This window comes from Xyrauchen texanus, chromosome 8 (genome assembly GCF_025860055.1).
Source record: "Xyrauchen texanus isolate HMW12.3.18 chromosome 8, RBS_HiC_50CHRs, whole genome shotgun sequence".
Lineage (NCBI taxonomy): Eukaryota > Metazoa > Chordata > Actinopteri > Cypriniformes > Catostomidae > Xyrauchen > Xyrauchen texanus.
In genome coordinates, this window is record NC_068283.1 from 7,200,684 (window position 1) to 7,215,527 (window position 14,844).

Genomic DNA, 14,844 nt, shown 5'->3' on the forward strand with positions numbered 1-14,844 from the left:
TAAATGTTGTTTTGAAGCTTCTTAATGTGGTGACCAATCATGCTAATTCAAACAGACGCGCTGCATTTAGTGCTCTCTCTCCGCGATATTTAGAGTTCATTGAAACATAATAATTATAACATTATAAAGCCGTGTCTTTCTTTTTCACCCCATTCCACATCCCTTTTGGAGTTGGGCACAGCGGAGACAGCCTCCACCACCCTTTCCTATTAACCCGCCTTGTACTTTCTGACTTTATATTATTATTAAGCTTCCTAAGGAGAACGTCTTGGTTACTGTTGTAACCTCCGTTCCCTGATGGAGGGAACGAGACATTGTGTCGAATGAAGCGACACTAGGGGACTTTCTTGAAGGCCTCGGTTACCTCTGAACTTGAGAAAAGGCCAATGAGAATTTGGCAGACAGAATTTGCATGTCCCTCTCCCAGACATACGGGTATAAAAGGAGGATATCGTGCATCTGATCATTCAGGTTTTGCACTGAGGAGTCGAGAATAAGGTAAGGCCATTACAGTGGCTCGGTTCAGCGTCGTGGCTGGGGGGACACAACGTCTCGTTCCCTCCATCGGGGAACGGAGGTTACAACAGTAACCTAGACGTTCCCCATCTGTCGCTCACTTCGATGTTGTGTCAAAGGAAGCGACACTAGGGGTCCCTATTCAATCATGCCATGTGCGGAACCGTGTACGTGAGCTGCTGACACAGGTCAGACTGCACGTACCCTTCCCCAACGCCCCATAAAAATCATCATAAACTTTTCAGGTTCCCTGCATCCACCAGTAGGAGGCCTGTAGTGTGGAAAAAACACACAGGGGGATTAATCCACAAAGGCCCATCCTGTGGAGCACCTATTCCAGTACAGAGTCATTTTAGTACCCGTAGTGGGTCTGATCGGGGAATTCCTCCGCTGAATTCACGGACCAGAGGGCTAGGGAGGAAGAACATCCAGGGAGCGCAAGTTTAGTGGACTCTCCTGGGCGAAAAGAGTGCACGTGATCACCTCAGTGGAGGGGAAAGGTGCTATGTGCAAGTGGAACACCTGGTCAGATGTCCCGCATTCCCGAGTTCTACGTGTTCGGACCTGAGAGAACACGGGTCGAGACCGACTCAACCCTGAGATTGTAAAATCTTGTGAACATTTTGGGTGTTGCCCAGCCAACTGCTCTGCAGAAGTCTGCTAGGGAGGTGCCATTGGCCAGTGCCCACGAGGATGTCACACTTCTCGTCGAGTGTGCTTGAACCTGCAAGGGGGCAGGCATGGCCTGGGTGTAATAGGCCAAAGCAATGGCGTCAATGACCCAGTGGGATAGCCTCTGTTTGGGGACAGCATTCCCTTTCCGCTGTCCACCAAAGCAGACAAAGTGCTGCTCAGAACATCTAAAGCTCTGCGTGCAGTCCACATAGGTACGCAAAGCACGCACCGGTCACAGCAACTAAAAGGCTGGGTCTCCCTCCCAGGGCAGCGCTTGCAGGTTCACTACCTGGTCCACGGGTCGTAGGAACTTTGGGCACATAGCCCGGTCGCGGTCTTAGGACGACATGGGTGTCTGCCAGACCAAAATCCAGGCAAGTGTCTCTGACAGAGAATACTCTTAGGTGCCCAACCCTCTTGATATAAGCGAGCGCGATCAGGAGGCCCATCTTCAAGGAGAGGGCTTTCAGCTTGATTGATTCTAGCGGTTCGAAGAGGGGGTCTCTGAAGGCCTGAAAGGACCATGGAGAGATCCTATGAGGGGAACAGGCATGGCCTGGTAGGGTTCAGCCTCCAGGCGCCTTGAAGGAACCTGATAATCAAATTGTGCTTCCCTAGGGACTTACTCTCCACTGCGTCGACGTGAGTCGATATGGCGGCTACATAAAACTTAAAGGTGGAGGGGGACAGCCTTCCCTCTAGCCTCTGCTGCAGAAACGAGAGTACTGACCTGACTGCGCATCTCTGTGGGTCTTCAGATCGGGAAAAACGCCAATTCGCGAACAAGCGCCACTTCAGGGCGTAAAGTTGCCTGGTCGAGGGGGCTCTGTCTTGGTTGATCGTGTCTACGACAGCAGGTGGTAGGCCACTTACATCTTCACCATCCCATCCAGGGGCCAGACGTGGAGGTTCCAGAGGTCTGGGCACGGATTCCAGAGGGTGCCCCATCCCTGAGAAAGAAGGTCCTTCCTCAGGGGAATTTGCGAGGGGCGTGAGATCCGAGAACCAAGTCCGTGTGGGCCAATAGGGGGCCACTAGAGTGACTTGTTCCTCATCCTCCCTGACCTTGCACAGCACCTGTGCAAGTAGGCTCACTGGGGGTACTTGCGCAGCTCCCGGGGTCAGCTGTGTGCCAGAGCGTCTCTCCCGAGGGGAGCCTCCGCTAGGGAGTACCAGTGCGGGCAGTGGGAGGTCTCTTGGGAAGCGAACAGGTCTACCTGTGCTTCGCCGAACCGCTCCCAAATCAGCTGGACCGCCTGGGGTGGAGCCTCCACTCTCCTCCATGTCAAATTAAATGCTATCAAATGGTTAGCAGCAAATTAATTCTCATTTGATGGTTAATGTTGTTAAACTAGCACATCTCATGCACTTTACTTTCAAAAAAGTTATCGCAAAGTGCTTGCTACTATGGTTGCCATAATATATGTATGTATGTGATTATAATGTATTTGAATCATTTGCATTATTATATTTATTATATTTTATTATATATTTAATTAATTAAATCGTTATATACAAAATTATATTTATTTGGGGACCTTTATCAGTAAATGCATATATGTGATTCATTTGATTCATTAACTCTTTCCCCGCCAAACACGGAATTTTCCGGGTTTTATGAAAAAACGCTTCCCCGCCAAACACGGAATTTTCCGGATATCCGTGTTTTAGGTGGTATACGGTAAGGAAGACCCGCACGCATGTTTTGAAAGAGTACGCAACTCTTTGATCAAAGAAACAGACTGCGATCGTCTCAAACGTGAAGTGGAACACCATACTAATACTAAAGCACTTGTTTGATAAAAATGCCTTTTTCTCAGCTTTTTGTCAGAAATGTTGTTTTTGACAAAACCTACCTCTGTTCAAGTGGCAATAAAAAAAGAACAAATGAAGATAAAATAAAATCGAGCCTAAAAGCAGAGGCTCAGATCTTAATTTTGATATATAGCATCTTCATATATTCATGGAAGAAAATATTCTGCGGGCCATTAAATTTAAGAGAAAATCATCAAAAACCCTGGCGGTGGCTGGCAACTTTTTTTAAAAACGCTGGCGGGGAAAGAGTTAATCGGTACAGCATGCTATTAATTAGATAAAAAATTGGAATAGACTGACAGCCCTAATTTGATCCCTACAGCTGATATTTAGTATGGCCTCCTGATGTTGACGATCAACATGTTCTGAAGGTTAAGCACCTCTTTTCACACATCATTTGCAGGGCACTGCTTGAGACCATTAGCCAATCTAACCCAATGGATTTTATCTTTAATATTTCTAGATATCCATCTGAAGAGGTTTAAAGCAATATAGTGCCACATTTCCTCATGAAAGACTCCATTAGTTTGTGTTCACACCAGCCACACATGAAAGCAGGGATCAACACTCAACGCCTCCCATAAATCTCCATCCATCATTCTATGTTTTCCTTTTGGCTTTCCCATCCGGCCTTAATAATCCCTATTGGGTGCTTTGTAAACAGTCCTATCTCATTCGTTATGGTTCTTTACCCAAGAATGGCCATCTCTGACCCTCGACTGGCCCACCTCCCCTTCCCATCTTTAAGACAGAGAGGTGGGGGAGACCGAAAATCAAGCACCATGTTGTCGCCAAAGTCTTGACTCTAATATACGAGGTCAATATACCGTTTCACAGTCCTGTGAGAGGCCGTCTTATCTCAAAGACACTGTTGACATAGCATGTTTTAATGGACTGTGGCAGCAGCAATACTTTGTAAGTTTAAGAGGAGACACAGGTAAGATATCTGGCTGAAAGGAGACTAGACTTGTATATAACACAAAAGTAAAGGCTAATAGCTCTTAGTTTATATATGAAGTTGATCAAACATGATCATGTCACCAAAGACGGATGAAGAGTTATTATAGGGCATCCAGCTAGCATAAAAGCACAAAATTACAGAGAGTTAAAGCAATAGTTCAGACAAAGATAAAAATTCTCTCATCATTTACTAACTCTCATGTTGTTCCAAGTGTCTTCTGTGGATCTCAAAACATTACTTTTTTTAATTATATCCTGGCAATTGTTTTCCATATAATGAAAGTGAAACAGGGACGGGAGATGTTAAGTTCCAAAATAAAAAAACCACCATAAAAGTATCATTAAATTATCTAAAATTAGACAATTTGACTCCTTTATTATTTTCAAAGTCTTCTGAAGCCATCTGCTAGCTTTGTGTAAGGAACAACACACCAAAATCGTTTTTCACTGAAAATATATTCCCTAAAAGTCATGGACAACTAAAATGGTACGTCAACAGCAAACGCCATTGATTCTTATGTGCCTCAATGTTGCGTCTCAACATCAATGGTGACGTATTGGATTTGAGAGCTACAGAGAAGGGGAAGATTTTCAGTGAAGAATGACTTAAATTTCAGTCTGTTCCTCACAAGTCATATGGACTACTATTATGATACTTTTGATTGAACATCCTGCAAAACCTCCAACGTTACAGCATCATTACAACACCAATCAAAGAGCAATGACAGTCACACAGGAAATCAACATTTATGCACATGATCAAAGGCCTAAACCAAATGAAGCTCATTTTTAAGACTCATTTATAGGACTACTTACGCCTTTTGTAAGATTGTTTTTGCATTGTTACATTATTTGGATTACAACTAAGAGCATTTTCAGCCACAATCTCAATTTTTTTAAATTAATTAAATTGTGAAGTATTAATACATTATGATAGTATTTGTTCTGCTGCCTGTATTTAATGCTGATTTGATATGAATGTTAAAATAATATAAAGATAATAATACTCAATGTAATAAAATAAAAATAAAAACATTTTAAAATTAACTTCATCCAAAACATATACATAAAAGATGTATTTTATTTCAGGTTGAAATGTGACTTGGACTTGCATGTGATTCACCAATAATCAAAAAAATGTAAGAAAATATATGGGTCAAAATAGGGATAATATTTGAGTCCTGTTGTCTTTTTAACCTGTTGATATGCCCCGATCTTCAAATTTGAAGATGATCTAACCAAAATTGAGGTTCCTGCAAGTTTTTTTTTTTCTCTGTAAAATCGCTGGAAGTGTTCAGAGTAAAATTAAGGCTCCGCCTTTCAAGACGACACAAAATCTGACTGCACTGCTTGGCTATTATGAATAAAACTATGCCCCATTTTTAAAAATAGACTTTGGAGACAGGCTCGTTTTGTTTATGAGACTCTAATATACAGGTCGACCGATATTGGTTTTTTCAGGCCGATGCCGATCTTTTGATATCCGGGTCGGCCGATGGCCGATTAATGCTGCCGATTTATTTTGGCCGATATGTGCTTGTTTTTAACCTCTTATTTGAACCTTTTATTTGAAAGATAAAATGTAACACAAATAATTACTTAAGATAGACAAAATTTTTCAACAAATACATTTATTGTACACTTGACCAATCTGCACTTGTACACTTAAAATTAAAAATGTATAAATAATGTATAACAAATATATTAAATAAACAAAGCAGGTGTTACGAACTGCTCCGAGACACGAAGGTTGAGATCCAAATGCAGCTTTAATTAAGGGGCAATCCAGACACGTAATCCAATATTCAGAGCATCCAAGAGAAGCACAGGCATAACTAGGGATGGGTATCGTGAAGGTTTTAATGGTATTACTATCTTACCGATACTGCTTATCGATCCAGTACTTTAACAGTATTCTTAACGGTTCTTTTTGTTTTATATATATATATATTACACAAAGATAAACGTTATATAGGCACAGTGATTTAATTTCAGGAAGGTCTACTAACATTACTGTTCAGGTGTGGTCTAAAAAGAAATCTAATAAAGTAATCAATTGTAAAATAACACTGCATAGTTTGTCATAGATATATTAATGCTTATTAATGCAGAAGTTATTCATTCAAGAGCTGTAAGTGATTTTCTCTTTGCCTTCTGTTGTTTGATTCGCAGTAATGGCTCAATCGTCACGTTTAATAGACTGCTTCCCCTTTAAGACCGAGTTCAGATCTAATAGACTCCTGATGCAGCATATTTTCTCCCAACTATTTCCATAACTACGTCCATTTAAGACATAAACTGTGTTTAAGTGAATCTCCAAGCCGGTCGTTTTGACATATTTTTGTGTATAGTTGATCGTTTAGACGTGCACATGAAACCCAAAGTATCCTATACTTTGCTTGTCTCTTTGCGGTGTGTTTCGGAGCGCGCGCCGCCTTGGGAACGGTAGCCTATCTCTTGCGCTCTTTTTATTATTAAATGCATCCCGCAATTTAGCAACAGTAGCTAGACTGCATTTTACAACAATCACCGATCGTGCTGATTCTGACGTTAAGTTTGAGTTTTAGGGAGAAATGTCAGTGCACCGCTGTGAAGGGAAGGAAGTTGTGCTAGACAGAATGCGGCTTATGTATAAATATTCTTTTTATAATCTTTGGAAGGCGAAATCTAAAATAAAATCAGACTAATATCACAGATCTAAAGTGTAAACAGGCTACGTTTGAATGTTTCGTTCTGTCACTCATTAAGCAGAGCTCGTGTTGTGGTCACTGTGGCACTGCGTGAGCGAGATCTCTCTCTCTCTCTCTCTCTCTCTCTCTGACTGCGAATAGCTAAATTGCATCACAGACAAATGGTTTCATAGAATTATTATACATAGAAATGGCTGGCGATATAAAATAACTTTCTCTTTATAGCAATAATAAATGTAATTTCTTAATTTCTCCAGTACCGACAGCAGAAGCGATAACGTCCGAGCTTACCAAAGCCAGTCCTTCAATAGCCTATAGTGCGTTGGTATATTTTTATTACTTATTTATCTGCATTGAGTGACAACCCTCTCAAATATAAGACACACAAACAGAACAAATAAAAGTCTCAGATTCACTGTCTGTAATTGCAAAATTCTTGCTTAATTATTGTGACATGATAGCAACCCTTCTGCTGTGATAATGCAACTTCAACTACGCTATCAATATCCAAAGTAGCCGAACGTCATGTCGCCCATCGCGTTTGTCGCATTTTTTCTTGAAGTTGGCAGTAACATATCAAAAGTTATAAATATAAAGGAGTTATACAAACTTAACCCTTACTGTTCTCTCCAAGGAACTTAGCTCCTTCCTTAGGCACTGGATGAGGTCTGCTCACTCTGCTGGAAAATGACTCTAGGGGCAGTGTGCGTCGAACACGTGTTCCACAACAACACTAGGCTGCCCAAAGATGCGCCTGCCTAATAATCGGCTTGATATGCGTGGATATTGGCCGATGCGATTATGTAAAAAATGCAAAAAAAATCGGCCGATTAATCGGTCGACCTCTACTCTAATATATAAGATCATATACAGTTTTACAACGTGAATGCTGCTCAGATTGCAGTTTGTTGAAGAACGATGACGAAGGGTAAATCTTTCAGGCGAGATCTCACGTAAACAATGAAGAATATAGAAATATTTCTCAGATTTATCACTTTTATGGACAAAAAGTGCTATTGGATGTTTTTCAATGAACGCTTGTCATGGACAATTGACCCAAGTGTGTTGAACTGGATTCATCTGGCGATCGTGTTTTCATAATAAATGTATGAAGTCCCGTTTTGATATTGCATGTTTTCATTTGTACTCCTGGCACAAATCACTACATTGCTGTTTCTGGAGCATTGCTATCGTTAAACAGAGATCGGATATCAATGTTGAACCCTTAGACCTTTGAAAAGATGTAGAATTTGTTAACATTAATTACATTTATAGACAGTAAATTATATATTAAATCTAAGCAGAGTGACGTCACTACCACGTGCGGCGGAATTGCGTATCAACAGGTTAAAATAAAATGTAATAAGCTATTTAAAGACAAACAAACAAACAAAACAAACATTGATATCTCCATTACAATGAATGGAAAGGATTATTATATTGTGTATTTAGAGATGTATTTAATAAAATATATATACACTCACCGAGCATGTTAGTAGGAGCACTATGGTCCTAATAAAGTGCCCGACGTGGTTGTAGCACATCTGCTTCAAGGTTCAATGTGTTGAGCTATATGAGATGATATTCTGCTCAATGCTATTGTACAGAGCAGTTATCAGAGTTACTGTAGCCTTTCTGTCAGCTCGAACTAATCTGGCCATTCTGTGTTGACCTCTCTCATCAAGACATTTCCATCCACAGAACTGCCGCTCACTGAATGTTTTTTGTTTTTGGCACCATTCTGAGTAAATTCTAGAGACTGTTGTGTGTGAAAATCCCAGGAGATCAGCAGTTACAGGAATACTCAAACCAGCCCGTCTGTCACCAACAATCATGCCACAGTCAAAATCACTGACATCACATTTTTCCCCATTCTGATGGTTGATGTGAACATTAACTGAAGCTCCTGACCAATATCTGCTGATTTTATGCACTGCTTCCACACAATTGTCTGATTAGATATTGTATATATAAGTAGGTGTGTAGGTGTACCTAATAAAGTGCTCAGTGAGTGTATAGGCTATATTTGTAACTGACACAACACATTTTTGAACAAAAACTCACCCGTCTGGATCCTGATAGTTAATGTTCAGTCTCTTGGTGGAGACCAGTAACTCTACAACACAAGAGAGAGAGCACAGAAGACAAATGTCAGCTGCATTTCATTCAAGAACTGAAAGAAGTCTTTGAAAGAATGATGAAACAGTACAAAATTTCAATAAAAAAGGGCTGCAAGTTTAATCAATCTTGGACATTGACTTCTCAGGGTTTATGAGAAAATACATCTTATGCAACTTATAAACAATTGCTAGGGGTTTGTGAAAGATTTGTGTTAGCTTACATGGAGATACAGGACTAAATAACACTGTCTCTTCCTGGGAACAACAAAGGGCACTTTATTAACCTCTGAGCTCAGTGTGACCTCACTAACAGCTCAGGGGGCATTAGACTGGCAGGACGATGGAAAATGAGAGACCACTCTATAGTGTTTTAAGAGTCTTTGATCTCCAGTGATTTTGGCTCTTGAGGGAGACAATACTGTTACTGCAGCACATAGACAGAGTCTTCAGACCTGTCAGCTATCAGAGGCAAGATTAACCAATGCCTACTCTATAAAAATAATCTCACGCAACAATTTAATGCATGACAACATGGAATCAAAATCGGCTCCATTTACTTCCTTAATAAATGCTCTTATTGTGCATCTTTATTTAGTCATATTATCACTGAAAAACAATACATGGGATTTACTTTAAACAAATCAAATGCTGAAAGGCCAGAATTCTTTCCCATACTAATGTGGTGTAATTACTCAATCTATGAGTGCAAACACCCACAGCTTGAACTTTCATTGAGTCTATGGTTTCAATTTAACCAGACCACAGAAGAGTCAGAGGAACCTCAAGTGTCTTCCTAAACGTGAATCAGTGTTTACATTCCCAGTTAGGAGAGGTCAAAGTTCAAGAAAGTGGCGGCATTGGGGTAGAATGGGAACTTGAACACAGTCACTGGATACACCCATGATGTGAAGTCTCGACGACGATCCTTATTATGGAGCTGTCACAGTCATGAGTGACCAAAACAACAAAAACAAACACTTGAAGGGAAGCTCTATAACCTCTCAATCCACATGAGCAGTTAATAGACTGGATCGCAATGCAACCTAGTTGTCTTCCATTATTCATGGAAGCTTTCAATCACAGCACAGGCTCCACATTAGGGATGGGAACTGTAAGGAATTTAACGATTCTGGTTCTGATCCAGGTTAACGATTGAATTAACAATTCTTGTAGTATTTTAAAGTGAGCTGATTCTTGACTGACTGATTTGGGAGTCATTTTGAGACCGATTCAATAAAAAGAACCTGCTCATTTGTATGCGAATCAATCAAAACTGATTGCGATGCATGTTGCTTCCATGTTGCGTCCAACCAGCAAAAACATTGTGAAAGATGTGTTGTCTATTTGTTGTTTTTGTTTCAACACATTCTTGCATTCTGTCTGCACTGTTATTTATTTATAAATGGTTTATTTGACACACATAGACGTTTATGGTCATTGCACCATGTTTCGCACCTTTAGTGTTGTGTTTTAGAAGTAGTTGTGTTTTTGGGTTTAAAAGTAGTTCAACCTGGAAAAACACATCTTTAATTGTCTATCAATGTAATATGCCCCAGATAGATGATTTTGTTCATTGCACCATGCCTCGTGCCATAAGTGTGGCATTGTAGAAGTAGTTAAGTAGTTCAACTTGGAAAAACACATCTTTAATTGTTTATCTGTGCAATATGCACCAGATATACATTTTTGGTCATTGCAGCATGTTTCACCCCATAAGTGTTGCGTTTTAGAAGTAGTTAAAAGAAGTTCAACTTGGAAAAATACATCTTTAATTTTTTGTACATACAAATTCAAATTCACCAGATAAAAATCTTTGGTTGTTGCAGCATGTTTCACGCCAAGAGTGTTGCATTTCATATACAGTATGTTGTGTTAAGTTAAAAGTAGTTTTAACTTTGATAAACACATCTTTAATTGTCTATGTAATATGCACCAGATAGACGTTTTTGGTCGTTGCACCATGCCTCGCACCATAAGTGTTGTGTTTAGAAGTAGTTAAGTAGTTCAACTTGGAAAAACACATCTTTAATTGTTTATCTATGCAATATGCACCAGACAAAATTTTTAGTCATTGCACCGTGTCTCGCGCCATAAATGTTGTGTTTTAGAAGTAGTTAAAGTAGTTTTCAATTTAACACATCTTAAATTGTTTATCGATGTACAAATTCACCAGATAAACATCTTTGGATGTTGCACCATGTCTCACGCAAAGAGTGTTGCATTTTAGAAATGTTGCGTTAAGTTAAAAGTTTGAAACTTAAAAGAACTTTGAAAAACACATCTTTAATTGTCTATATGTAATACGCACAACATAGGTGTTTTTGGTCGAGAATCCTCTCTGGCTCTATTGGCTCCATCTAGCTGTTTTGAACACAAGAACACTTGTATGAATGACCCAAGAAGTATTTTTGTACATTGTTCAATCCACATTGGTGGAAGAAGGCAGACGTCCAAGAACTGTTAACGAAACTAAACCTCATAAAAATCATTTATTTAATTTTTACGGTTTCCGATTCAGAACTACTTTTCAAAAACACATCATGTAGGTAAGAGTCTCAAGCAGGGGCTTAGTATTTCTTAAAACGAATAGTAACTTGACCACTGTTATTACATCATTGGATGTCAGGCAGAGGCTGTATGTCATTTATTTGTCTGGTTACCAGAAGCACAAACTTTCATCAGCTAAATATTTGTTCAAGTTATATTAAATGTAGTTTAGGAGCAGAAAAAAACACTTCCTTTTTGGTTCCCACACTGGAAAGGCTTAGAATAATTCAGATTCTTTTATGCTAAAAGTAGTAGGTATGGCCTAATTTAGAATTTTCTCTGCCACAAGATGCAATTGGCCCATTTTACTTGACTCTGCACATCGAGAATTTAGCAAAGCTGACTTCAAGTTTCTGCCTGTTTTTGTGGGGTGACACTTGGAGTGAGTCTGTTGTTAAAAAAAAGAAGAAAAAAAAAACTTAAGACAACCACTGCTTATATCAACAGTACACAATTATATGTTTTTCTACAAAAGAGCAGCCAACGCCTTTCACTACTATAACTGACAATACATTCGAGCCAAGTCGTAAAAACATACACACCCATGAGAAAAGCATGGGTCAGGATTTTTCACTGTAGTCAGATAGATGGACTATGCTTCATCAACAATGAACCATGAATGTTAAAAAGTCCTTGATAACAGGAAGTCTTAATGTCTAATACAGACCTAACATACGCACTGCAAGGCTGCACAATTAATCTAATTAAATTTAACTTACGATAAGGTCTTGCACAATTAATAAACCTCAACAGAACCACAATGATGCAAAAATGGTAGTGATATAATTAAATACAAATTTGCATGTACTGCATACTTCAAAGTGGAATCCAATCGCCAACCTTTTTGGCCAAGGTTACACCTGGGCTTTTGTCACCAGAATTATTTATTCTTAATTCATAATTTTACACAAATGAAAATGAGTCCCTGAGAGACAGAAATACTGTATATTCAATGGGTTGTACTGTTGTGTACCGTGGTGTTGATCGTTTGGTTTACAAAACAATTAAAATACCTCATGCAAAAACTTAAATGGAAAAAAGTCTGGAAAACATGGGTTGTGAAAATTAGACATGACCTTAAGAAAGTACGCCCAATTGAAAAGTCTGTACGTCTATCCCTCACATCCTTGATTTAATATGTGTATCTTCCCTGACTACAGTCCAATGTTGTCAGATTTAATTGGTGTTCTGGCATGTTTTTTTGAAACATAATCTTTGCAAACATTTTTCGAGATTCCCTTCTTTTCCCATTCAAGGACCTGTACCAGCTTGCACAACTATAGTACAGTACATGCAGCTGTGATCTTACAGTGATTTATACTGGTTTGATTTGAAGGCATGAGCACATTACCACTGGAACAATGGCTTGATGACAGATGACAATGGCTTGATGACAGATGACCTTCCTCTTCAGTAATGGCTACTCAAGGAATCGCTTGATTACACAAAATTAAAGCAGCGGAAGGAAAGGGGTGGACTGTTGCGCATCTGCGGCAGTTACGTTTTAGATTTTTGAGGAACTCCGTGTGCAGATCAGAGGTGAGATTCCAGGAAGTTCAAGGCCTCATGACCTGACACTGGAACATTTGCAATGCTGGGAAATTGCATGTTTGGCCAAGGAAGGAGAATGACAGTTCCATGGCCCCCTTTATCGGCTGAATATATGGGATTTGTGACCACTATCATTCTAGGTTTCCTTGCCTTATCGGAGAACTGGGAACATGGCAATGTCACTCACAAAAGTACCCGTACAGTAGGCACATTTTTAATCTATAGCATGAAACACTAAGCTTGTCTAGTGAGAGCCCAATTTCCCAATGAATGGATCTAATGAGCCATTTCTTTTCAATCTACAGCTTGAAACACAGCAGGACCAGGCAAGTCCAACTCCCGAACGAAAGACTGTTCATTCATGAGCCGGTTCATTTGAATCTATAGCACACTACATATAGTGCTACTAGTGTAAAAAGTACCTCAAATGTAAAATGTACTAAGAAACTCAAAAGTATTATAAGAATTGTTAATGGGACTGTTAAGAGACCAGAATCATTATGAGAAATCGGATCCAGAGTTGCTCAATTCTGAATGATTCCCATCTCTATAAACTTGGGAGCTGATTAAGACACACCTCAAGAGAGTGCTTTAGGTAACTTCCATATCCTTTTACCACAATTGCCTCTCGCACTTGAAGCAGAAAAGCCTTCATTGAACAGCTGGACTCTTACTTTACCACATCTCCAGACAGAAATCTTAGACACGGAGTAAGGCATGGCATCAATCGCACCATCCCTTTCAAACTTATTCTCTTAACCAGTCTCAGGTTTCGCAATGACGCCAAATTCCATCCGATCTTCATAGTTTAACTCATCTCTCCAGCTCTATATTCAAAGCATGGATTTTTCACGAAGACGCCGTTCCTTGCTTGCAACAGGGTGGTGCAGCATAGTTTTGCTCCAGCCAAAGACAAACCCATTTCAGTCCACCTACCATGTCTTTGGTGGAGGGGGGCAAGATAAGGTGGGGGGTCTGTTGACAGGCCTCATCGAGAGCAGCCAGGCTTTAAAGGACTTGGAATAGGCCCCTTATTACACTTCCTTCCCTAGACCATTGTTCCAAAGAGTGGGACCACTCAGGCTATTGTGTCCATTCAATCCTGCCCAGTAAATCACTTGTTGAGCATCATCTATGTTGTGGGCGAGAAGATCTCCTGGTTAGCTCACTCAAGAAACACTTTCCTTGTTCTTCTCACTTGCCCTTTTTTTAGCATATTGGCTAGTGTTAGGTTCGAGTCCAACTTATTTGACTCCGAGTCAAGACCACGAAACTTTTAAATTAAGAAAATGCATAGTGACAATACACTTGCAATTATAGCTAGAGGTTTTCTTAACTAAAGGGATTTCCTGCAACTAGGCCTTGGTATTTAACCAATCAAATTTGAGTCAAGTCCAAGTCCAAAAGAAACCGAGTTAAGTCCAAGTTGAGTCCAAGTCCAAGTCAATCTGTTCATTACACCTCTTAATCAATATTTAAAGCTTATTTTAACTTTCACAACTAAGAAAAATAATGTGTCAATATTAGGGTTGCTACTATCAATTTTTGGATACAGTTGGACATGAGAGGATCAAGTTCGAGTCTGAGTCCGGACTTGAGTAACCCAACTGTAATAACGGCAATCCAATTTTCTCAATTTTCAAATGCCAGTCCCAGCTCAAGTCCAAAATATATCAATAAAACAAAGTATGTCTTAGAGAGTTTTTGAGAGCATTTTGAGAATTCTCATTAGTAGGTGTGTAACGCTTTATCATGGCACGATAAATCGAGATTCAAAATGATTCAAAATGATTCTAAATTGTGGACATGGGGTGGTTTTTACATTTATTTAATATTATTTTAGTGTCTGTTCTATTGAATACGTGCAATGTCCTAAGCCTACGTAATGTGGGCATTCAAATGAAAATTGCTTCAATGGACACAATTTCTGTTCAGAGGAAAATGAAACTCAACCAGCAGCGGGAGAGAGA

At 39.7% G+C, this 14,844-nt stretch overlaps 1 protein-coding gene across 5 annotated transcripts in view; it reads right to left on the minus strand.

Moving 5' to 3' along the window:
* The window catches only part of LOC127647620 (caskin-2-like), an 85,921-nt gene that overhangs the window by 46,327 nt on the left and 24,750 nt on the right, over positions 1 to 14,844 (minus strand). For all 5 annotated transcript variants that reach the window (XM_052131979.1, XM_052131978.1, XM_052131976.1 and 2 more), the window contains exon 3: positions 8,721 to 8,772. In XM_052131979.1, coding sequence (XP_051987939.1) covers positions 8,721 to 8,772 — 52 coding nt within the window. The remainder of the gene's footprint in view (positions 1 to 8,720; positions 8,773 to 14,844) is intronic.